The 26,475-nt window shown below is 33.6% G+C and overlaps 1 protein-coding gene across 9 annotated transcripts in view; it reads left to right on the forward strand.

Moving 5' to 3' along the window:
* Positions 1-4,182: 4,182 nt before the first annotated feature.
* LOC140787632 (uncharacterized) overlaps positions 4,183-26,475 on the forward strand; it is a 44,899-nt gene continuing 22,606 nt past the window's right edge. For 4 of the 9 annotated variants that reach the window (XM_073136654.1, XM_073136655.1, XM_073136660.1 and 1 more), the window contains exons 1-14: positions 4,213-4,417; positions 5,928-5,990; positions 7,146-7,239; positions 7,325-7,433; positions 7,521-7,559; positions 9,351-9,434; positions 9,537-9,598; positions 13,685-13,787; positions 14,801-14,950; positions 20,472-20,540; positions 20,640-20,696; positions 20,774-21,037; positions 22,884-22,958; positions 23,173-23,283. In XM_073136654.1, coding sequence (XP_072992755.1) covers positions 5,930-5,990; positions 7,146-7,239; positions 7,325-7,433; positions 7,521-7,559; positions 9,351-9,434; positions 9,537-9,598; positions 13,685-13,787; positions 14,801-14,950; positions 20,472-20,540; positions 20,640-20,696; positions 20,774-21,037; positions 22,884-22,958; positions 23,173-23,283 — 1,278 coding nt within the window. In that variant the 5' untranslated portion in view covers positions 4,213-4,417; positions 5,928-5,929. Of the gene's footprint in view, positions 4,418-5,911; positions 5,991-7,145; positions 7,240-7,317; positions 7,434-7,520; positions 7,560-9,316; positions 9,435-9,536; positions 9,599-13,684; positions 13,788-14,800; positions 14,951-20,471; positions 20,541-20,639; positions 20,697-20,773; positions 21,038-22,883; positions 22,959-23,172; positions 23,284-26,475 lie in introns of those variants that run through there. The other 5 variants (XM_073136657.1, XM_073136653.1, XM_073136659.1 and 2 more) reach the window with 5 other exon arrangements.

Here is a 26,475-nt window from a genome sequence, read left to right on the forward strand (position 1 = left end):
TCAGAGGATGGGCTTAAAACTAGAGCTAATCTTAGGCTTCGACGTGATGATTGGAGATAGCACCGCCTTTCAAGAAAATAACATGTGTCGAAGAGTAACCTTGAAGATCCAAGAGCATGTCTTGGAATTGGATCAAGTCATGAATTTGTATATGGCAGGACCTAAGTTGTTCTCAAGTCCTCTCAATTCTCTCATTATTGAATTGCAAATATTGAGTTAAATTGCATGTATCTTCAGCTAAAATATTAGGAGCTTATAATTTTATTTTACTTGCTTGGTAAATATGTCTTTTTGTTTATTGTGGCATGTGAAGACTTGTGTTCAAATGACAATTTACTAAATTTTGTATTTGGTATGTTCATCTAAGATAACTTGGTCTTAGTCTTGTTTAGTTTGAGGCTAAGCTCCGAATTTGATTAGTTAGTTTTATTTTTTAGTCTTAATTTTTGGAAGAGTAAACTTGATTAGATATGAAAAAAAAATAAAAAGATGCTTAATTATTGAACTAGTTTAGGGGTCTTTGAACTAGTTTAGGGGGTTCCTAAACTCAAAGTAAACAAGATCTTAATTATTTATATTAAATTAAATATTATAAGAATTCAAGTACACTTCTTATTTTTTTGTTTGTTTCTTGCATGTGGATATTAGAGTTAATAACTAAGAATCTTTCTCAATTATTTGATGCTGTTAGAGAAAATGTACCGAGACATCAACATGCACAACCAATAGATATGATTGCACTCGAAATGAGAGATAGAGTCTATCAACATTATATATTGGTTATAATTGTGACAGTCTAATATATATCTAATCAATGCGTTGCTATGTATTAGATGAGGGCCCAAATGGATCCAGATTATTTTGCTCAAATTTAAGCCATATACCCAAATCCTCATGATGCAATTGCCCGTGTCTTCACCTTCTCACCACCAATTTTTTAAGCCTCTTCATGTAGAGTAGGATGCTTTTTTGACTTTTCCTTTTTGTACAAAAAATGTAGTCATTTTGTACAATACATATATTATTATAAATTATTATCAATTTGTACAGTAATATATGTTATTAGTTGTTATTGATAACCACATGTAACGTAGGAAAATAAGCGTAATAAGCCGAGCTACTATTCTCTCGAAATAAGACGAATGGAATTTATTGTTTTTTTTAGAAAAATAGAATTTATTTTAATCGCATCATATTCTATAGGAGCTTTTACTTTCTCACATCAAATTAAATTGAAAGTAATCCATTTGCATAAATGATGCCAAAGTGGCCATAAGAGTACTAGTGATGATTGTTAGGTTGGTAGAAATCGGAAAGAGCAAGGCAAACGCGCGCATTTGCCTCTGGCTGCGTCGAACTCGCCTCCCACCCTTCATCCCGAACGTGTAGATATCTTTCCTCAACCTATAATTATAAATGAGTCTAGACGGTCAAGAAACTCTACTTCTCAATTTCGCTCGATAGAAGCCTCCATTAAAAACTATGTTCGCTTGTTCGTAATTTTCACAGGTGACCAGTCAAATCTTTTCGTCTTTCCCTATCTCTGTAATATTACCCTTTTCAAATTTATATTGCCTAAGCTGTTATACCTTTATGCATGATTTTATGCTTGTTGTTGTTTGTTTGATTTATTCTCCAATTCTGGGTTAGGAATTTTGAATAATTTATTTTCTATACGATATGAAACTTAGAAGAAGGAGAGGGAGAATTCTTAATTTGACTAGGTAAACAAGATAAAGAAAGTCAAAGTACAAAGTCCTATTTAAATTTGGAAAGCAGAATCTTAAGCCTCCGTTCACTTTAAGAATAACTTTTTTTTATTCCAAAATATAATTCTCTTTTCCAAAATAATAGCTGAAGTACTGAATACTATCACAACCTCATTCTATAATACAAATATTATTTAACAAAATTACATATTATACTACACACTAACTCAATTACTAATTTATCCTTAATATATATTTCATCAACTAATTTTATATCAAATTAAAGGGTATTCATGGTAATTTCATAAAAAATAAAACACATTTTTTTTTTATATTTTCTTTACTTTATATCACATCAAAGATGATTATTGCACTCTTATTTTAGAATACAAGTGAACACAAGAATAATTATTCATAAAATAAAAATCTTATTTTGAAAATAATAAAGAGAAATATCTATTCTAGAATTAATCTTATTCTTAAGTAAACAAGGCCTAAAAGATTAGGGAAACTAAATATTAGTCATACTATGAAAATTGAATATTAGTCCTACTAAAAAAATATTGCTACTAGTTGCTCCATAAGTCCTTGTAGTTGATGTCAATGTTGACAATGTCGGTTCAACATCTTCGATACTCTTGATTAATCTTTGATGTAGAACAAGTACATGTAAAATATAGTCTACGAGGGAACTTAAAACTCTTTTAAGTATAGAAATCGATCTCCCTTGAAATCTTTCGAGTTGTTAGAAATATCTTAGTTTGTCATCCTCTTTTATAGGCATTTAGAATGTCTTGGTTTGTACTAGAAGAGTTAGATAAGGAAAACCTAAGTTTGAAACTATTCCTGAATTTTCTTTATCAATACTATAGTGGAGGTGCGCACTCGATTTACTTAGTCGCACTTAGCCTAGGTGCCATAGGAGAATACATGTTATTCCATGCTAGGTGTATACTTAGCCTGCAATGCTGAATTTCATATTTTGACTTGCGTTTCTATTTAATCTTCAATTCTCTTCATACACACATTTTTTGACAAATCATGTGTCTTTAATCCTAGATTGTACGATAATATTTCAAAATATTTTGTTTCCATGAATTTGTCATTACATAAAATTGCACTTGCACATTCATTTATAATTCTAAAGAATCAAGATGGTGATTTGTGATTGATAGTTATTGTTGGAGATAAAAATGACCGCTAGTATTTCATTAGAATTGAAAATGATGTTTGCCCCTTGATAGATGGCAAATTCTTGTACAAAGGAGTAATTGGATGATTATTAGTTATTACTTTCTAATAAAATAATGAACTTGGAATTTGTTTGAGATTGGAAAGCAAGGTATGCATGACAAAGTGATATTGTATTTTTCTTTTTCTTATGAAATGATGACCTTTTGTTTCAAACAGAAAGAAAAGGATCGATAAGTACATCATTGACCTCTGTAGTTATTCTTATGATACATTTTTTCTAAGTAAAACTAATAATTATATTAAAATTTTGGCTTGTTGATGTATTGGAGACCTTATGATGAAAGATACATTTATACTTAGGTAGAATAATATGGAATAAAGACCATGGGTTAGAGTTCTATTCGGTCCCAATATAGATTGGCTAAAACATATTAGGATTGGCACTATATTGGGTGCATTTGGTTGAACAGATTGGAATCAATATCGTATTGGGCACATTTTGGCAGGACGTTCGAAACGACTTAGTTTGATTTTTCAGATTGAATCCGACCCATGAGGACAATTGAGTAGATGATATCTCACATTCTTGTGGTTGTCCTCGTACTTTTTCAATCTCTCACTCTTCTTCTATCCCATGATTCTTCTTTGCACCTCAGCTTGCAATCTCAACGGTCGACGAACTCTACCGTTAGATTCCTCAACCTTTGGGTGAATCTCTATTTTGTTTTTTTTCCCTTTGTCCTCTCTATATCTCTCTCCCTATTTCTCACTCTATTCCAAGGGCCGGACAAATCTTCAAATGGATGTTTAGTGGCAAAAGTATTTGTGGCACGGGTAAATGTTCAATGCTGTTGTACTTTTACTGATGATTAAAGAAAGATATTGCTTATTGGTGCTATTAATGAGCTACCAACATTTTGGGCTAACTAAACGCTTGATAGCCTTTTCAGTTTTATTACGTTTTTTTTTCTCATCTTACAAGTTCATCTGTCGTGATATTTCTGTAATTTTTGATTATATTTTAATGATTTGCTTGATGTGAACCTGGGAAGCACAAATACTCCATTTTTTGTGAATACGGCCGTATCTGTATCCAGCTCATATTTATATTTGATATATTTTTGGAGTATCCTAAATTTAAATAATTAATTTTTATTTTTAGATAGGGGGAGTTGATAAAGGCTGAATAGGCTGGGATATGTTTTGGATATGTTTTGAATTTATTTGGGTAATCGGGCGGATTTAATTTTATAAACCCGTTAAGAAACTTAACTTACCCACCCCCATTCGCCCGCCGCTCCCCGTCCTCTCTCGACGCCGCCGCTCCCTCTCTCTCTCGACGACGCTGCTCCCTCTCTCTCTAGACCACGACGACGCCGCCGCTCTCTGTTCTCCCCTTCTCTCTCGACGAACCAGCTTACGACGCCGCCACTCTCCGTTCTCTCCCTCTCTCGACAAGCCGCCGCCGCCGCTCTTCCTTCTCCCCCTCTCTCTCGACGAACCAGCCGACGACGGTATGTTCTGTTCATTTCTTCTCTCGATGAACTAGCTCTTTTTTCCTTCAATTTCTTCTCAGTTTTCCCTCAATTTCTTCTCTGATTTTCTTCATTTGATTTCTTCCACTTTCCCCTTCTTAAATTCTGTTTAAGTAACTTTCCTCAGTTTTTTTTTCTTTTTTTACCTTTTTTTTTCTCAGTTTTTTTTCTCCCTTCTCTGAATTTTTTTCTTTTAAAATTGTGCAGATTTTCTTCTCTGGATTTATCTTCTCTGCCTTATTTACAGTTTAATTAATTCTGATATGATCACTTAAGCATTGCATGTCTGAATTTTCAAAGATTTATTGCTTTAAACCTTCTCTAGTTGCTTAAGTATTACAATTCTGAATTTTCAGATTTATTGCTTTATTAGATTCCTAGATCAGCTAGTTATATTTAATTTGAATGATGTGGTTTCATCTTCTTAAATATTAGTATTGTGTGGTGGCAGTTAGAACTAGTACTAACAATTATATTAGTATAGTGTAAGAATTTAGAATTTCTCTGTTTTGTTTTCTTTTTATCACAGATAAATGACTACTGGAAGTATGAGTTCTAGTACTAGTAGTGTGGCGGTAGATGAAAGTGCTCGGTTTTGGAAATATGTAGCCAAATTAGAAAAGATGGGAGAAGGAGGGAATATGAAGTTTAAGTGCAATTATTGTCAGCAAATATACAAAGAATCTTATTATAGAGTAAAGACTCATGTGATGAGAATTAGTGGATGTGGAATCAAACCATGCCCTTAAGTAAATAGTTAGCATATTGTGGAGATGAAAAGGATAATGGAGCAGGCTGAGTTAAAAATAAAGAACTCCATGCTAAAGTCAGTACCATTGCCAATGAGTTGCTCATATTTTTAGTGCTATGATCTATGAATTGCTCATATTGAATACAATGATATCTACTATTCTCATTTTGGTGCATTATTTGTTGAATGTTGATGTATTTTTCGTCTAATTGTCTTTGATATTTATTACTTTCATTTTTGCTATTAAATACTTATGTAGATAATAGATGTATTGAAATATTGAATGTAATATTATGTATAGGTTGTCATTAGAATATAAATTTCTTTTTGCGCATACACATGTATATGTTGTCATTAGAATATAATATTTTTATATAATTTTTTAATTGCAGTATCCTAGACCTATTGTATCCTGTTTTTTTTTTGAGAATTTGCCGTATCTCCGTATCCGTATCTTGTATCCTTATCCGTGCTTTATAGATGTGATTTTTTTATTATTAGAGTAACATATCAACTCTGCCTTTTGAGTTGACGAATTAGCAGTGGTCTATAAATTGTTATATAACTTCTTTTTAGCAATATAGGAAATTCTTTTTACATTTTCCTCTCATATATCATAATTCAGAATCACTTCATTATCTCTTTACTTTGGTGTTTTCATTTAGTGATCAAGATATGCAATTGATTCTTGCTTTAGAAATGATGAAATTTAACATTTTTAGATCCTTTTACAATCAGAAATGGATGAAAAAGGAAATAGTGAGGAGTCACTGATCAAACGGGTTGAACAACTTCAACATGGTATTGTCTCTTACATTCAACCTCCTTGTTCTATGAACCATTTTATTTCACGTTGTATAAATTGACATGTTGGTCCAAGAAGCAAACATGAATCGTCACATGATTGTCTATCTCGTTATTACATAGATTACGTGAAGATATCAAATTGCTACTTTAGAAAGCTCCTATGCTCCATGAATTTTCTTCCATTTTCTATTAAAACTAAATTTGAAAACATTTCCTCTTCTTTTACCAACTGCTTCTAAGTGTTTGTAACCTTGTACTCTAAGGGTTTGAAGTTTCACTTGAGATGTAACAGTAATGGCTGAAACTTATGAAAATTAATGTCGAAACTATGAAGATGTCTGGTTTTAACGTTTGACCACAATAGATTAAAACCATTCAATTTTAGGCTTAAATAATCATTTCTTCTAGGGGTTAAAACCGAAACCAATCAAAACTTAAACTTCGAACCATATACAGTATCATGCAAAATCCAACAAACCTTTATGAGGGTTTATCTTCTTTGTAACCTACCTAACCAGATATGTTTTAATACATATTCTACCTTTTCATCTATCTCGCAGATCCTTTCCGTCCATCTAACTTCTCTTCCTTTGCCATCTTCCCTTCCCTACGCCGGCTCTCTTCGCCCATACCCTAGTTGATACTCTTCGGTCCTCCCTTTGTCTCTCCCTTGTGCTGCCATTTACATGACCAGAGTTTCCGAGCCACGCCACCCAGCACAGCTTGTCTTGTCAGGCTATTGGAATGGGGTGTTGTCAGATTCAGAATCCTGATAATCATAAATTTTCTTTCATTATTTTATCTTCTTCTAATCCTTTTCTTTTATATTAGGTTGTAGCAATTAAGTCAGAGCAGGAGTTGAATGGCCTATACCTCTAATTTTACTGTTGATACTGGGCCAATCCTTTACCTTATAATTCTTTGTTCCAATGTGATGAAAATAATGATACAAAGAAGATGAAATAAGTATCCTGTTGTAGCTACTGTCTTCCTTCCCTCTACGTTGTTCTCCTTTAGGTCACCTGCCCTTGGCCTAGAAATCCTGCAGGAAAGTTCAACCTAGTTGGACGCTTATGCTCCCATAAAATTCAACCTTCTTTATTTACTATGCCATGTTGAATATATACTAACTTTTTCTTTTTCCTGCAGAACGTGATGAGCTTAGAAAAGATATTGAGCAATTATGTATGCAACAAGCTGGACCTAGCTATCTTGCTGTGGCAACTGGAATGCATTTCCAGAGGTGCTTAGGAATCTACCATATGTTTTACTCGTAGTGCTTACTGTATAAATTTCTTCAATAAGACTAAAGTCCTATCAGGATTCAGGATAGCTGGTTTGGAGCAGGAGATTGAGAACCTTCAGAAAAAGTTAGCTGGATGCTTGAGAGATAAGCATAATCTTCAAGAGGAGCTTGCTGAATCTTATCAAATTAAAGTTTGTATCATATTCTATGATCACATTTTTCATAATTAGTTTTGTCTGTAACTTTCTTTCTTATAATGTCTGTCTTATAATATTCAGAGCCAGCTTTCTGATTTGCATAGTGCTGAAATATTGAAGGTACTCTTTATGTTCTAATTTCTCATAGCTGCTTATTTACTTCTTAATTTTTAATCGTTCAAGTACTTGTCATTAAAGTGCTGAATGCTATTTCATTTTGCTTCTACGTATGCCGAGTTGAGATGCATAAAATCAACTTGATATATTATATTTCAAATTGACTATCTTGGGAGAGAAAAAAAACACGGTACCTTTATCCAGCCAATCTGCCATTCAAACTTCTCAATTATTTCTAGTTCTAACACCTTTTCATTTCCGCCATACTCCCTGATTCTCTGTAAACTTTCATGCCTGAATTTCTTACTTCATCATTTCTCGTCATTCTATTTTCTATAGATGTAGTAAAAATGGTTTACAATTTTACATAATTTACCTAGAGGATCAGTCTTTCTTAGTTTTGTTTTCAGTCTTATTGTCCATCTCATTAAAATACATTTCTCTTTCTTAAATTTACATGATTGTTCATCTGCAGTGGCAAAAAGAAATTGATTCATGGTTTCAAAGAACAAAAACCTTTTCTCTGTCATGAGTAATCATCCTAAAATCCAAGTATCAACTTAAAATATAGTCCTATTTTTTCGTATTGAACTAAGTTCAAAATGCACATCTGCTAATTAATTGTAGCACTAATCCCCAAATTTGGCTTTCATTTCTTGAGAAACATGATAATAAATTTCTGATTTTACAATATTGCAAAATTTTGATTTGACTGAAGTAACTGAACTACATAAAGTTCAAAATGCACATCTGCCAGTTGTAGCACCAACCCCCAAATTTCTTTCATTTCTTTGGAAGCATGATAACAAAATGTCTGATTCTACAACGTTGCAAATTTTTTCTTGATTTGGAAGTTCACTACTAAACTTAAACCTAACATTAGAAATTTATACATCCTACACATTTTTATCAAAGTTGTAACAGTTATTTAAGGAATCAGGAGAACATAGTCATTAGACATCGAAAAATAAAGCACTTAGTCACCATTCAATTAATTCGACTTCCATATCTTGTCCTTTTGAACCTATCTGATTTCTATTGAAAGCCATTCTCCTAAGCAGAACTTGGCTGTTGGAAATCAGAAAAACAATTCCATTTGGAATTTTTAAGAAGGATTACTAGTCTCATTAATAGGTCATCACTATGGCAGGGAGTGTGATGCATCATTTAGTTCAAGGTTATGTTTGTTTTCCTTTTTAAATTTAAATGCAGAAAACATGCTATTATTAGGTTTTCAGGCAATATATATTAGTAACATAATGATATATACCATATGGTTTAACCATGACTATATTTTAATTTTTAAGTTAGTGGCTTTTATTGCCTCTTTTCTGTTGCTTGGTTGTCTTTTGTTGGTTTTTAGAATTTGTACCCTGGTAATAGTAAAATTTGCCTCATCAAGGCAAACATCTAACTCTATTCCCTAAATGGCTGCATGAATGGATTTTCAGAATATTGATGCTCGTTTTTGCCGAGTTAAAGCGTTCTATTTTAGGGGGATTTGTTTGCAAATATTTAGAGAATCAATAGGATGCTCTCGTGAACAATGAGTGGCAAATTACAGTAATTTGATGTTCTAAAATTTTATAATGTTTATCTGTTTTTCTGAGGTCATCTAATTTTGTTGAAGGATGACAGTTATAATATACAATTACTACGATTAGCAAAGTGAAGGAAATATGTAAAAGTTCTAATATAGGGGGCAGTTATCCTCCTAAAAAATTAGAAGCCCTTCAGTCATACTATTTATGTTTGGGTAGGTTCATGAGTTTCCAGCTTTGGATTAAAATGCAGAACAAGGAAGCAGAGAAACAGGTGAAGTTTTTCCAGAGTTGTGTAGCTGCTGCATTTGCAGAACGAGATCACTCATTACTGGAGGTCTTTATTGTATTTCTAATTTCAAATAATTTTAAGGGGAATTATAGTTTATATTAGCTTAATCCCTTATCTAAAGTGTTAGTTTTCTCTTTCTTCTTATAGTGCGAGAAGTCAAAAGAACGAGAGGAAGCTATATCAAAGAAGTTTGTCAACCTTCAGGAAAGGTAATATTCTATGACTGAAGTGTCTTAAAGCAAATACAGAATCATCTTTATTTCTTTCTATTCCAAGGATAGCAAAATGAAACCTCATTGGGATTTTCACAAAATCATACGTATGGGAGTTTCTATTGTTCAGAGTCTAGAGATGCATTTTGATAACATTGTCTGAGACTAGAAATGGAATTAAATATGTGTGAACTTGAATGGCAATGTTAGTCAAGTGAAGGTTTCCACTTAGTTCACAACAGAGAGCTGCCAAATTATATCCTTGGCTTCTGGAGGATATCCAATAGGACCAATACTATTATTGGCACGTCTTAGTGCTATTACACTGATCTCCACAACTTTGGTATTCAGATTGATTGTCTACACACAGAAGTTCTTTATTCAGAAACAAAAATAGAGGCTGCCTGCTAATTGGATAAAGACTTACATGAATAAGCATGATAGAAAGAATGATTATAGAATATTCCAGATACACACTATGATTGCTACTTGCTAGCAAAATAACATTGTTAATTATAATCCTTAACCTAATCTTGAACAAATAATTAAACAGTGTATGACAGTAGTATTTTCCTTTTACCTTTGCTGTGGTTGTCACACACCATTTTCTAAGTATTTTCACTCTTCATATATAGCTCCTATCTCATTTGAGTAATCTGTAGTTTCTTATTTTTCTTCCGTTTTGGGTCTGACCCCACCACCTCGCGCTAGAGCAGATGGGATTAGCCCTAGTCAATTTCTATTTTGCATTTGATTATTGTATTTGCACCTTAGTCTCGATGTTTTAGTTATTTGCTTATGACTATTGGATTGAGTTAAGTCGGATCAGTCAGTTGGGCTAGCCACATCGGCTAAGACCGGTAGCCACCTATAAAGCATTGTGGTGTGCATTGGGTTCATTATTGATTATTGGAACTATCTTGATTTAACTCTCTCTCTCTCGCTCAACCTTAGTTCCCTTCTCCACGGCAGCCCTAGCGTCGCTGCCTCCTTCCTCCTCCGTTTGACCAAACCCCTTAGACCCTTAGGAACGGTCTCCTTCTCCCTTCTCTTCCTTTCCTTGTTACTTTATCACCTTCACTATCATACTGCCGACGCCATTACCACCTTTATCTCAGTTAACCGCAATTACCACCACCATCCCATGGGTAGACTGCACCACCATACTTGTCACGACTCGAAATAGAAATCATGACTGGCCATGCATTTCAATATGCTTGAGATACACGAAGCGTTGTTAATACTTTCTACATGTACGATGGCAAAAATACATAAATAAATGAAGAAGATCTGCTTTATTAAATTTAAACTAATTGTAATAATTATGAAACAATGTCATTGTTTTAAAGTCTCTAAACGAAACAAATTTAATTTCTAATCTAAAACATAAAATTTAAAAAAGCGAAAAAGTAAATAGATAGATTCTAAGTGGAGGTGAAGTTTGGGTACATCTCGCTCAGTCGCCCCGCTGACTATTACCTGAGATAGATAAAAAATAAAAAAAAAGAATCCATGAGCCAATAACTATAGCTCAGTGAGTGGAATCCACTCGAAAACTAAATAAATTCTAAAATTTATTAATGTTGAATAAAATAAAATTTAGGACTAATAATCAATAATATACATAACAATTTGCAATAGGCATGCTTTTTAAATAATGACAATGATAACAATAGAGAGTCACAACTTGTAACCTTGCATAGTTTCAACATATTAACATCTTTTTAATATTTAAATTGTCATATGTCTCAATGGATTTAAACCCTGTGGATCCATATTAACTAGAAGTCACCTTGAGATGACGCTCGGTACTTTTCTTCATAGCTGATTCGGTTAGGGTCATCAGATGGTATCACCATGTGATCAACATACTTTGTCTTTTTATTTAACCGTTGAGAGAAGTTAGAGTCACCTAGGAAATTTCTCATTCATCCTAGGATTGTTCCCTAACCCTGCCAGAGTCATCTAAGAAAGTCACCGCAGTGATCTGATTTAGGAATTTCCCCTAGACTTCCAGATAGATTTGAGTTACCATGGAAAATCGCAAGCGATTTATACTGGGGCTGTTCTCTAAGTCGTATCAATACTAGTCTCATTTTTCTTTTCACTAAAATTTAATATTTGCATAAGGTATGGCGATGCACTGAGTATAATGATTAAATGCACACAGAAAATATAATAATTAAATTTGCATGTAAGGACGAAATAAATAAATTTGCACACAGAAAATTTCATGGTCTGACAAAAATATGAAATATAATAAAAAATAAATATGTGAGTGAACCCACTCACTTGAGTCTAGGCAAGACAACCGAAATCTCAAATCTCTAGCTCACATACTAGAAATCACTACCTTTAATAATAATAATAATAAAATTTTTAATTTGAATAATATTAATATTTCTAAAATTTAAAAAAAACTAAAAAGAACTAAAATGGGTTAAATTACCCATTGGATTGGGTTGGGCTATGCCAAAAAAAAAATGAAACTAATTGGGCTGTGCCAAGGCCCAACCAAAATAATGGATTGGGCCACGGGCCAATCTACAGCCCATCCAAAAAGAAACTAATCGGGCTGGGCCAAGGCCCAGCCAAAATAATGGATTGGGCTACGAGCCAACCTGCAGCCCATCCAATTTAACTAGTTCGGGTCGGGTCTGTGGATCCGAAATTCAAACCCGAACCCGAACCCAAACTTAAAAGAAAAAGGGGTTGGCTCGGGTTAAACCCGAGCCCAACCAACCCTTTTCTTCTTTCTCGCGATCGACGCGAGAAAGAGAAGGATCGAGGGAGAGAGTGACCGTCGGCGACCCCTGCCGGCGGCAGTTCACGACACTCTCAACCTCTCGGCTCTCTCTCTTTCTCTTTGTCGTCCGCACGAGGTGGAGGAGAACCCACCACCGACGGCCGACTCCGAAGCCGACGATGACTGGAGCCACGAGGGCTCACCCAGAAGGCAAGCATGGCGCAAGGCCAACAGCTTGAAGCTCTTGAGCACGAGTAGCAGCAGCCCGAAGCCGCCGGCCGGCAAGAGTTGCCGGCGAAGCCGAAATCCCCCAAATTAGGTATTTCTAATTCACTTTATTAAACTGAAATTAAACTAGAGGGATGAGAGAGGGCTCACCAGGGAGGAGTGTGATAGTCCCAATTTACACCGGCAATGCTCCGATGGGCCAAACCCACGTCGTGATTCCGACGGTAAGGAAGAAGGAAAGGGAAAAGGAGGCTGGGGGGGGTTGAGTAGAGAGAGAGAATTAGAGTTTAAATTTATGGGGCAAAGATCCAAATCTGAAATAGATTTGGATTCGACCGATTCTGTTGCGCCTTGTTGCATGCCGGAAAGGGAGAGGGGAGGGGGTTGCACGTGCTCCTCTCTCAACCCTTAATTTTTTTTTTCTGATTCTTACAACACTCTACCCAACCATTGCTTCAGCCTAGCTGAGCTAGTTATTGAACGTGAACGTATCACATTTTTTCTGAATTTTGATGATTTTCCTGGATTATATTTATTTTAGAATTTAAGTAATTAAAAAATAGTGTGAACTGATATTGCATATAGTATATATAATATTCAGAACAACAAATATGTATTATTATTTTGGGTGGGCCGATACCAATACCACATGTATAACCTTGGCTATATCTATCCTAATGTAGTAAAGTAGTAGAGGAGTTGATTAAATCAATCTTTTAAACAAGCATATGACAGAAACACAACAACCAGGGTGGTTTATGGCATGTGGTGAATGGTGGGCATTATGACAGGTGACATGATGATCAATATATTCCTTGTGTAAGAAATAAATTAGCTCCAGAAGGTTAGAATTGTCTTCACTTTAGCTGGCAGAACATTGGACAAGGATATTTCTCATATTCCTTATGTAAAAGTAATCACTTAAGCTGCAGAAAGCAGATAATCACTATATTCCTTGTTTAAAAAATAAATTAGCTGCAGAAGGCTAGAATTGTCTTCATTTAAGCTGGCAGCGTTGGGCAAGCATATTTCTCATAATGTTCTGATTTCATGTAATGCATGATGATTAAAATGACTGAATATGACATGTATGCTTATATAATTGCCAGGATAGAGGAACTTCAATCTAAATATCTTGATGAGAAGAGGTTGAATGATGCCTTGCAGATGGAATTGAGGGAATTAAAGATTCTAAATGAATCTTCTTTGAAGGTACAGATCTAGTTCATCTTCATTTCATGGCCATCAAATGCAACATTAAGCCCGTGCATCTAATTCTAGCATATTATGATTTATTAATACAATATCATGATTTGTTGAAGGACGATGACAAGGAAGCAGATGCAAATGTTTTAATAGATGACTCCAGTACTTCTATCCCTGACTATTAAGCAGGAGAAGTGAATTTACAAAAACTATCTATTGAATTGGTGTAATTTTTTTTTTTTACTTCTGTTTAAGATTAGTGTTCCTATCTCAAACTATTGATTCTTATAAATACTTTATTTTGGTATGTACAGTTATAACTGTATTTGTTTCGCATAGTTGTGATCGGATATTATGTAATTTATACAACCTAAAAAATGTAAAAACATTAGATAGAAAGATTGCTAGAGATCAGCTTTAGGTTTGTGACCTGTCTCTGTTGGAACCTCCAAGCCACTATGCACCGGCCAATCTCTTTTTAGATCATTGATTGATGATACTTTATTTATATTCTTTATGCATAACTAATTTTATCTGTACAGCATCTGATCTTCTATTAAATCATGTACCTGTATTTGTTGATTAACATGATATTAAGATGGTTTTCTTATGCCTGTCGTGTCCTCCTGTATATATTTTACAGTTATATAATGTATCTATGATTTACGTTAAATCAGATAAAGCCTAAGTTTTATAGCGTCAGACAAAACAAACTAAAGGGTTATTCCATTTCCTTGTTTGACGTGGAAACAGGAAATGAACTATTATGTTTATGAAATCGGAGATTTACTTCTTACTAGTTCCATCCATGGACAATGATCAAGCCAGCTATCCTCTACTTAAATTTCTGACTTTAGATCTAATTCTCTCCTACTTGGTTGTCATGTATTATGGTCTTTAGTGTAGCCACCAAATTTGGTTAGCTACCTCATTATGTCTGGCATATGTTGTCATTCATTTTGCAGTTTATGAGGTCCTTTTCCTTATAGAACTGTATTTTGTCATCTTTTTTTTTCCAGGTTATTACAAAGTTTTATGAGGCTCGTCAAAGAGAGACTGGCTGCTCTTCAGATGTTACATTGGAAGAGAAATGTTCTTGCCTTCTAGATGATTCTTCAGACAGTTGGATATTTAGTACAGATCAAGGAACCTCAACTTCAAAGTACATTGTAAGCTTACAATCACTTATCTGTTAGAATATTGGATAACTTTGCCGTCACTAATATTGATGCATCTCACTATATTTCTCTTAGTTGATATGTATTTTCTATTGTATAGATCAAGGATTGTCGTGCTGATACTCTGTCAGCACAGCACATGCTAGTCAGCGTGGGACACGCCCCTGGCATTCTTTTGGCATGCCTCTAATTTATTATTTAATATTTTTATACATATTTTTAGTTTAAATATATGTATTTAATCATACATTAGAATTTTTTATCCTTGGATAATATGATAAATAACTTATTTTATCAAAGATATAACAATAGTCAAGTAAAAGCATGATTTAACATATAATATGATTGATTAATTGACAATAGTTTAATAATTAAAAGTAAAACCTAGTTGAATGCAATTAATCTAACATGGTCCTATATCAATTTTGACCCAAGTTAAATGAATTTGATATATTAAATTCTGATTTTTTGAAGTTTGAGAAATTTTGTGGGAAATTTAATTATGCTAAATTTTTTCCTAAAATTATAAAATTTGGGTTCAAATTAACTCATATGGAGTTAATCTAACATATTCCTATATTAATTTAGGCCCAATTTGAATAAATTTAACATATTATTTTAGATTTTTTGAAATTTTGGAGATTTTCTTGGGAAAATCAAAATTTTCCTTTGATTCCTACATTTTAAAAAGTATTTTCATAGATATTAGCACCAAAATGCTGGATCTATATAGAAAGACCCTTACAAAAAATAGATTTAGTAAAATTAAACTAGATATATCGTTTGTACACGCAAAATTAGTTTTTAAAGTGTAAAAAATAACCTTTACCGATTAGCACGAGTTAGGGCAAGGCTATGATAGTTCAACATGTGTCACAACTTTAGTTCGGAATTATGACTAGTTATGTATCCTAGTAGGCTTGAGATATACGAAGCCTTAACAAATAAACTTCTAAATCCACAATATAAAGAAATTCAGTATAAACTACTATTTCTAAGTCAATGATTAATAAAATTCCCAAGGGATAATAACAGAATCCAAATTTGACAACCAATGTCTTCCTAAATAAAACTAATTCTACAAGATTATTTTCAAAAAAAAAAAAACAAAAACAACTAATATAACTAAAAGTAAAAAACCAAATTCTAAGTGGAGGTAGAGTCTTGGTGCACCACGCTCAAGTGTCACATTGACCAATACCTGAAATGTAAGAGTGGAACTTTATGAGCTAATAACTTTAGCTCAGTGGATCAATCCACCCAAAAGCCAATAAAATCCATAATCTATAAGTATAGCTTTAGAAATCCAAGGCTTAATAAAATATAGTATACAATTAATAATAAGTATGCTCATAACAAGAATAATAAGGCAATAAAGTAACAATGTAAATAAAAAATTGACAACATGCTTAAGATTTATTATATAGAACTTCTAAATATCAAATAAATGCCATATTTCTCATTTATAACTGTGCCCGTTTTCACCACATAGAAGTCACCTTGAGATAACGCACAAAATTTTTTCTCATAGTTGATTTGGTTAGGGTCACTGAGAGATGTCACTATGTAATATACTTTACTAACTGTTAAAAGATATTAAAGTCACATAAGAGAGATTTTAAGTTTTATTTAGGGTTGTTTTTTAACTCCACCAGACTCACCTAAATAGATCACTATATAATTAGAAATATATCTGTTCCTAGAATTTTAAGGTAGATTTTGATCACCAGAGGGAGATGCACGAAGAATATCTAGCCTGAGATTGTTCTAAAAGTCCTATCTTCTCACAATTATTATTTCGCTAGCTACTGATGATCAATATATTTGCTATTTTCACTAAGATTAACATTTTTTCGAAGTGTAATATTGCACTGAGTTAGAATTTAATATAGCACGAAGAATAATAATGTATGAAGTATAACATAGCATAAAGTATAATACGTTGACATAATAACACTTAGCCTAACCAACCTAGATTTAGCCCTCATACTTAGGTTGGGCTGTAGCTAATAAAAGGGTTGGGCACTGCTGGCCCAACCAACCACTCACCCCAACCCAAATTCGACTTGGGTTGGGATGAACTCACTCATCCTTCTCTTTTCTTCAAGCAAGAGCCAGACAAGGATGGAGAGGGAGATAGCTCGATGGCAAGGGCAGAAATTATCAACAGCTTCAGCCGATGGCTGTCCTAACTGACAACTCCGAATCACACCTCACCACCACGGTGAGTCACAAGAGATAGCAGAACGTCGGCCAAGGTGGTTGACGACAAGGAACGCATCTTCCATGGTAGACGACCATGGTGTTGCTCAATTTTTCCAACAAGGCTATGAAAGCAACTGCAAATGATGACTACTACTCAAAAAGAGGGTAGTTTGCTTGGGAGGTTGGACGCGATCAACGACAACGACAACTGTCGAACTCGAAATCCTTTCGGCTGGAGTCTACATGGCTTAGCCTCTCCCGAAGCTAGAGTACTCTTGGTACCCATGGCATGGGGATGCCTGCACGAAGCTTCTCATGCTGGCCTATGGTGACCCAAAGTTGCTGGGCGACGGAATTTCTTGACAAAGCCAACCATATGGAAAATGAGGTTATATTATTATATACTCCATTAAATTGAAATAAATTGTATGAAGTGGAAGATGACTCACCAATGGTTTGTGCAATGGTCTCAGCTCGTTTTGATGATGCTTCGATGGCCGATTTTGATAACGATTGTTTCAATGATGTAAGGAGGAAGAAGAAAGATACGCAAGATGGTGATGATGGCGTGCGGGGAGAAAAGGAGTAGGGCCAAGTGTTTTTGTATGGGAATTAAACTAGGGTTAGTTGCGATGATGGGAATTTAAACTCCTCTCTCTCACAACCGTTTACGAGAGGGAGAAGATGAATAATGGACGTGCACCTGTAATTTGTTTTTAAAATTTTCTAGTTATTACAACATGAATTTAGCACAACTCAACACAAGTCCATGTTGGTTTGACATTGGTTGACATGTCAGGTGTCGTGTCCTCATCGGCATGCCTTAGATGCCATCTAAAGTAACAAATGAAAATGCTTCAAAATGCTTGTAACCTCTCTAAGTATAGTTCTTAAATTTTTTAATTATTATGATTATGAATAGCTATAATAGGCTGTGTTTATTTTGTTACAACACATAAAGTAGCATATTTGTGATTTAACTTGGGAAACATTTTAGAAGGCACAAAAAATTCCTGAAGATATTTTATCTCGTTCTATTTTTCCAAACGGAGTAGTTTGATTTTTCTAATGAACTAAAATATGTTGTTGTTTCTGATAGACTCAGGAAAGCCATAATATGAAAGTTTCGGCATTAAATCTAATGCTTAAACCAATGTTTCGATGGGATCGGCTATCCGAAAGAACGATACATATTGGTCATATTGGCTGCTCGTATCGAATCAGACTATCTTTAATTTTATAAAATTTTAAATATTATTAATAATACTATAAATTTTAAAATATTTGAAAAAAGTGACAAATAAGAAAAAAAACAACTCACATATGAAACCTAAAAACTAAAAAAATACACTCAAAATTATGATGAATTGTGAGCTAGATTAAATCAATTTCTATGCTCGTAAATTATTACCGCAAAAGTGAAATAAAGAGACTATTCATTGTTGTTCTACAATAGTAAGAAAGGATGAGCTAAATAGTAAGAAAGAGAGAGAGAGAGAGAGAGAGAGAGGTCAGTGAAGTGTGAGGACACTTAAGGAGTGGGAGAAGAGTGTATACCAAAGGTAGAGAGTAAAAGCTAAAAACTAGAAAAGAAGGTAGCTGGGGACATCAGTTACTAATGTTCCTTAGATCAGATCCGATCTGAATCTTAAAAACAGAAAAACTCATTTCAACCAAGTTTTGACTAGTTTCAGCCGATCCCAGACGAAACCAATCGCCTGACTGGTTTAGGTTCAACCCATTTCATGATTGGCCGAAATTGGGATCCATGGCTTAAACATTGGGCTTAGTTTCACTGTGGATTCTGCTTTTGTCCTGATTAATATGCTAGAAAAAAGAATCAACTAGAAGAAGCAGGAGGAGAAAGAGCTGAATCTCTTTTGTTTGAAAGAAAGGGCAGACTATGTTAAAATGTAAGAGAGAAGAGGGGCTTCAGTGTTTGGATATATTTCTAATCTATCCTGTATATTTTGTTTTAATGTAACTTTTACTGTGAAAGACAAATATTCCTGAGAAAGAAGAATGAATTAAAGATGGACACTGCAGCCTGCTGATGATATGCGAATTTGAGAATTGAGGAGGGAAGTTATGGATATAATAGATAATAATAAATCAGATCAATGGCTACTTTTCATTTTTTATATTTAAGATCTTACAAGTTCTCATAATAATAACAGTAGGATTTTATTTGTGGAACAAAGTAATATACTTATATCCAGTAAGGTTATTGTAAATTTTGAGCAGTATTAGTCAGCTGCTTGAGAACAACTTGAAAACAAGCTCAAACTAAGCAGTTATTTAGAACAACAAGCTGCTCAAGGACAGCTTCTTTATTGATTGTTCTTCTTAAACTAAATCAGTAAGGATCTTCTTTTTCCATGATTTGGATAATATCCAACAGATATTATGTCTGCATATGGATGACTAAATGCCATTTACACTGTTATACTTTTGGCTTACATTTCTCATGTTCTGAAAATGCTAACCATATCCCTGAAATCAAATTAGGCCATTTCCTTAAAATGTCTTTTGTGTCAGCTAGGTGAGCTAAGACACTAATGTACTACTTACTCTTAAATTGGACTTCTGGCTTTGTTTTTTCTTTTGTCAAAAAATATCATATCAAGAATATGCAGTGATCATGATTCATAGAATGAAAATTTTCATTAGTTCATTTATATATTCTCAAGGTTGGATTTATTCTAAAGTTCTAATGTTACTACCAGTAACACTTTATTATTCTTGTAGCACTCTATTTGTGCTGAAAGCTTTTTCTGCCCTGTCCAATTGGGATAATTGAATCTGAAAACTGTTTAATTTATAGTTTCATTGTACTTCAACTCTTCAAGTGAAGGAAAGCATATAAGTTGTGATTGCGCTTTATTTTTCTCAGCGCCCTAGCTTATATATTGATCTTCCTGGCCATGTGATTAATTTATGATTCTGTAAAATTCTAGTATGAAATCGTTGATCAAGATTGAAAATTCATCTAATATATGCCTATGAAATTGTAAAAGTAGCATTTGACTCTATGTTGTGAAGTTGCAACTTTACTTGTTTATTGGAAAGTTTATTTTGGTCTATTAAATGAATCTGTATGTTTGAATTGTCAGATAATTTCCTTATTTCGTGTTGGCTGTTGGATCTATATTACATGTAGTGCTGTTTTTATCTTGACGCTTATTTTTCCATCTTTGGTATTTCTTTTGCTGCACATGAATTCTCTTCAACTTGTTTCCTTTTCTATTCTAGAGTTTTTGTATCTATACAAGGTCTACTTATGTTAGGAGAACATCATTGTCTGCAGGCATCTTTAGAAGAAGAGAAGGAGTCACTTAGAAATTCAGTTGATAAGCTTCAAAGCAACTTGCGAATGGTATGCAAGTACTTACAGGGACAAAAGAAGAAAGAAAAGTATAATACATTTAGCTACACAATTTCCTTGTTAATCTGGTGCTTTACTTTGGATGTACAGGGACTTGAAATTGAAAATCATTTAAAAAGAAACGTCCGGTCTCTGGAGAAAAAGCTAGTATGCTATCATTGTCTTCCAGATGGAAATAGCACTTTCTTTTTCTATAAAATTTTGATCCTTGATCTTGAATGCAGATTATGTTTGAGGACTACTTTAGGAATGGATTATTTGTGCTTCAAAACTTTTGCTGTCATCAGAGACATGAAATCATGAAAATGTTAGAAAAAGAAGAGTCTCATATGAAGGCAGTTATCACTGAAGTGCAAGACAAGTTGAGTCAAATTCATATCAGATCTGAACTAAATATTGAAGGTCTTAGGGAAGAACAGCAAAATGATGACACTGAATGCAGGGATGTTCATGTAAATGTTGATGCTGATTCTATTGATCTGCATAAGGTATTCTTTTTCTTATGTCCACCACCTTTATTGATATTTTCTTGTTAATCTTGTCTTCTTTTACCTTGTCATTCTTGTGTTCTTTTTCATTTCTGCATTGCAATGAGTATATACTGTAGGAAGTGGCAGGGACATATCATTGCCTCAAGAGCTGAACAAATGTCCTTCTCATTTTCTTTCCCCCAAGAAAGATCAAAATAATTCTAGTGATACAGAAAAAAGTACCTTCATCAGAGATTCTTCTTTAGTTTTTACCTAATTCCTCAATATTGTTAAATAACTCAATAGACATTGTTCAAGTAAATTGGGTCTCATAATGTCTTCATTACTTTTTAATAAAAATTTAGTTTCCTTTCATTAGAACTTGGTATAAATTCCCTCTTGTAGTTGAGTCTGGTTATTTGCTTAATCCATTACCAAATAGTTTTAAGCTGAAGACGTGTTTAATATATTGATTGTGAACAACTTGATCCTCCTTGGAATATAGCAGTATTAGCATTTAGCAGTTATCTTAAAGAATCTAATTTGCTGGTTGAAGTATGATGAAATTAATGAAAGTTTAAATTATTGAAATGGGTGGAGTTAGGAACCCACAAAGCTTTTTGCTGAAGACACTTTCAATAAATTGCTTTTGAACAGTTTGATCATTCATATTGTCTGGCCGTATTAGCAGGTTTCCTAAAGCATTTAATGTACTGATTGAAGTGTTATGAAATTTCAGAAAGTTTATATAATTTAAATGGGTGGAAATTGGAATGCATTGATCTAACTGACTGCAAAATAATTGAATAAACAACTACTGCTAATTCGACTTGCTATAGCAGTCAATTAGTAATGTTTTGTGGGCTTACCATTGGAGGGTTTATGCATCATAATGGAAAAGAAACATGTTTGATAGATAAAGTGATTACAAATAGATATTTTAGGTGAGTCCCCATTTGTGTAGGAGAAACTTTTCCCTTGTGAAAAGCTAGTATTATTCTGAAAAATGCTGTCTATGCTGCTACAGCATTTGCTGCCCCTTGCCCTCCTTACGTAGGACCAACCAGCTTAGGGACCAGAAGAAATTGGATATTTTTTTTTATCATCTTTTAAGACTACATCACCTACTGAAATTGCATAATCGGCCTCTTATATAGAGGAAATGCCTTTTTTTTCCTTATTTAAGATGATATCAGAGCTTGGTTTTTTGAAGTCCCAAGTTCAAACCTCGTCTAACCTCATTTAATCCCTATTTCTTGTGCATTGAAGTGGCTGCAAACTCTATTATCTTTCATCTATCCACGTGTGGTGTAATAAGGGCTATAATTAAGAAAGATGCCTTAAAGTGTTGAAGTTATGCTATATATTGTTAGTTTGTTATCTAACAATTTAGGTTTCTGGGTCAACTAGTTATTTAGCAAATATGAATTGATTTTTCAGCTAAATTACATCTGAGAATCCAAAGAAGAAAAATCTGGTCATCGTTTGAATACAAAATTAAGCAAAGTTCACTAAAACTTATGTCCTAGACAAGTTGCATCAGATCTCCCAAGTTTTACGAGTTCTCATGCAAACAAGATACTTGATGCGAGCCTTGGTGTCCACATCAATACATTAAATATAAATATAGTTTTCAGATAAATATATCTGAGAATCTGAAGGAGAAAAATCTGGTCACATCATGAAGAACTTTTGAAGTCTGTTTGTAGATAACATCATAGCTAGTTCTTTGTGGTTGATATTTGATACAAGTCGCAGATCTAGCAAATGTACATACCGAGAAACTCTTATCTTCCATTATTATCAACATATTTTATTTTTGGGTTCTCTGTTGCCTCTCTGATTAAATGCTTTTATCTCTCAGAATAGTCTCCCCACAAGCATCAGTAATGGAACATTTGGTATGTCAGAAGCCTTTGCACAAGCATTGCAAGAGAAGGTCCTTTTTTTCTCCCCCTCTTCCTACATTTATCTTTATTTGTCCTTAGCGTCTAAGTTAAAATGATGATACAAGTCCTAAATGCTGATTTTGTGTAGCTTATACATACTCTGGTTATTCACAAAGGAATTCTATATTAACTCTTATTTGATTTTATGGGAGGCCAAGATTTATTAGATTACTGTTCATCTGGTTGATTTGTATGCTGCTGCAGGTAGCAACGCTGTTGCTTCTCTCCCAGCAAGAAGAGAGACAATTACTGGAGAGGGATATGAATGAAGCTCTTCAAAAGAAGATTCAGGAACTTCAAAGGAACTTATTTCAGGTAATATTCTTGCATCCAACATTTTCTACATTCCTCCTTGTAAGACTAAGACTGTAAGATACTCCGTACTTTCTTATATTTCGCTTTAACCAGACATTTATTCATGATAATTATATCTTTGAATGTTAATTTTCAAATTAGAATAGTTTATTGTATCCTGTTTATTCTATCATTTTTCTGTGGAGATCGTTCTGCTTGCTAATTACAATTTACCTAACATGGTTATCCACTCCAATTTTTTTTAAAGTATTTCAAAGGTAATTACTAGGGTAGGGTTGCTGTAAGTATAATCTTTTCTTGAGTTTTGTTGTGCTTTTAACCTTTCTTGTTTCAGCTATTGTCTTATAAAAATATTATCTGCACTTACTGATAAAAGATTTCCGCTACTCAGAATATTCTAGAGGTGACCCACCTTATGCATCACTTGCATCAAACTTTCAATAAACATATTGAGAATTTAGGCATGGCATAAATATTAACAAATTAAATCATGGCATGCACAAGAAAGAAATAGAACATGCGTAATTTCTGGTAACCAAACTTAAATACAGTAAAAGTAAGTCGAGTGAGTTAACATGGTATCATAGTAGGTCTTTAGTTCAAATCCCGCCATACCTATTTGTCAATTAAATTATAAAATCTCCACCCATATAATTAAAATCCACACCTTGGTCTATCAAAATGTCTCAAGCTGAGATCTGCAGGTGAGTGCTATATTATAAAGTATAAAGGAGTTAACCACCATTCTCTTATAGCTTAACTTGTTACTTATTAAGGAATTGACGAGCTAACAGTTGTATTTTTTATCTTTTATTCCTTGTGTAACTTTTGCTGATGTCTTGGGATTATCTCTGAGATCAATGATCTTCTACTTTGTTTTCTCATTGTCTTCTTCCTCTATCCATTTGTTTAGCTCCTTATTAAATGTGAGATATTACTGAAACACATATGTTGATGTACTTTGAAAGATAAGTTGAGGATGATCTCTGAGTCGAAAAGTTGCTTTTTCTCTCTTTCTTTTTGACTGTGTAGCATAAAACAGAATGGATGGAATTACAAGTATCAATCACTCAGCTATTATATTCCTACTTGAGGTTCCTGTGACAGATGAGATCTAGTTAGAGGTTGATGGGTACGGTAACCTTGAGACCAATTTTGTTATGTACTCAGCAAAGTGAACTGCAATTGTAGAGCTGCAATATATCAAGTAATACTGTTGTTATATGAATCTTTCTTTTGGAACACAAATTTGATCCATCGGTCAGTGTGTCTTAAACATGCTAATGCCCAAGTATAGAATGTCTATTATAACAAGCCAAAATTTCAAGAAATAAATAAATAAATAATTAGAGATAATTGTTTAGATAATGAGGGATTTACTCTTATCCTTTATATTTTAGGATTTGGATTAAATCAAATTATTATATTTTAGATATATCTTTAATTAAGAAAAGAGATTAGAATCCCTATATTTTTATTTATAAAGTCGTCAGTACTGTAGCAGTCAAGTCTTATTTGAGAGAGATCCATAGAATGAAGGAAGAAAAAGAAAAAGAAAAGAAAGAGGAAAGAGGAAAATAGAAGAAAAGAAAGAGGAAGACAATGGCGGGATGGTACTGTAGCAGCACCACAGTACCGTGATGAGAGAAGATCGTCATCTTCTACTTTCTTATCTAAATTTATTTTTGTTACATCCTTATCTCGTCGGAGCTATCATTGTCGGAGTCGGTCATCAGGGAGTCGCCATATTAAGCGAATAACACCAAACAAATCATATGTGAAGAGTTTTCACTTAGTTATTGAGTTGAGCTATTCCACATGGACCTTAGGTGAGTGAATTTACTCACATAGTTATCATCTTGTATTTCATACTATATTCCTTTGTATTATTATTCTTGTAGTATTATACTCTATGCATTATCATTTTTTTTATACTATGTTGTATTTCGTGTCACACTCTACTTTGTACACTATTTTAGTTTATAAAATGTTGATCTTTGTGCAATAAAATATTGGCTTCGGGTTGGTAGAATTTTAAGAACAGAGACATGCTAGATATTCTTCGTGTATCTCCTTATGGTTATTCAAGTCTACCTTGAAGTCCAAGGATATGCCTATTCTTGATCAGTACATAATCCGTTTGGGTGATTTTGACGCGATTAGAGAATAATTTCGAACTAGATCAAAAATCTTCATGAGGTGACTCTAATATCTCGCTATGTTTATCATATAGTGACACCTCATGGTGGTCATAATCGGATTAATTATGAGAAAAAGACTCGAGTATATTTTGAGATGACTTCTAGTTGATATGGACCCATGTGCAAAGTTTAAAAGTGAGACAGTTGACATCATTGAGATTGAGAAGGTTTGAATTATGAAATAGAGTATGATAATAACTTGTTAACTGCATCTTTGGGGTTTATACTTATTACATATTATGAGCATATTGGCTATTGTTATTAATTATTAAACTTTGGTTAATATCTCATATAAGGTAAAGAATGATTGTCTAGCCTTTGGGTGGATTCACTCACTGAGCTAAAGTTATTAGCACATTAAACTCTTTTAATATTTAGGTGCTGGTCGTGGCGAATAAACATGGGCATCAGGACTCTACTTTCACCTTAGGATTTCGTCCTTTACACTTTTAGTTATAGTTGTGGTTTTTAGTTTCAGATTGAAAAGTTAAATGTTGCATGAGTAATATTTAGAAGACATTGATTAATTGAAGTATTTTATGTCTTTGGAAGTTTTTGAATTGAAGTTATCAAATAAATTTTGAGTTTCATTATATTATAGAGTTAGATAATAACTAATAAGGCTTCATATATCTCAAACCTATTAGGATACATGACCGGTCATGATTTCTATTTCAGGTCGTGACATCTATTATGTTATTAATGCAGTTTGGTGACAAATTTTGTCTCTTTAGAAGCTCTTGCTCATGTAGCCAAATTTCTTATGCTTCGGAAAAATTTGGTCATGATCTTATTAAAGGAGCTTTTAACAACCTTGTATATTGCACTAGAATATCTTGTGTGGAGATACTTAGGTAGTTCACATGTTCTCTTCTCTGCTTAGAAGTATTGGTATTCATGGAGTTAGATAATAACTGATAAGGCTTCGTGTATCTCAGACCTATTGGGATACATGACTGGTCATGGTTCCTATTTCAGGTCGTGACATCTA

This window comes from Typha latifolia, chromosome 4, assembly GCF_019914945.1.
Source record: "Typha latifolia isolate L0001 chromosome 4, TyphaL0001v2, whole genome shotgun sequence".
In the NCBI taxonomy this organism is placed as follows: domain Eukaryota; kingdom Viridiplantae; phylum Streptophyta; class Magnoliopsida; order Poales; family Typhaceae; genus Typha; species Typha latifolia.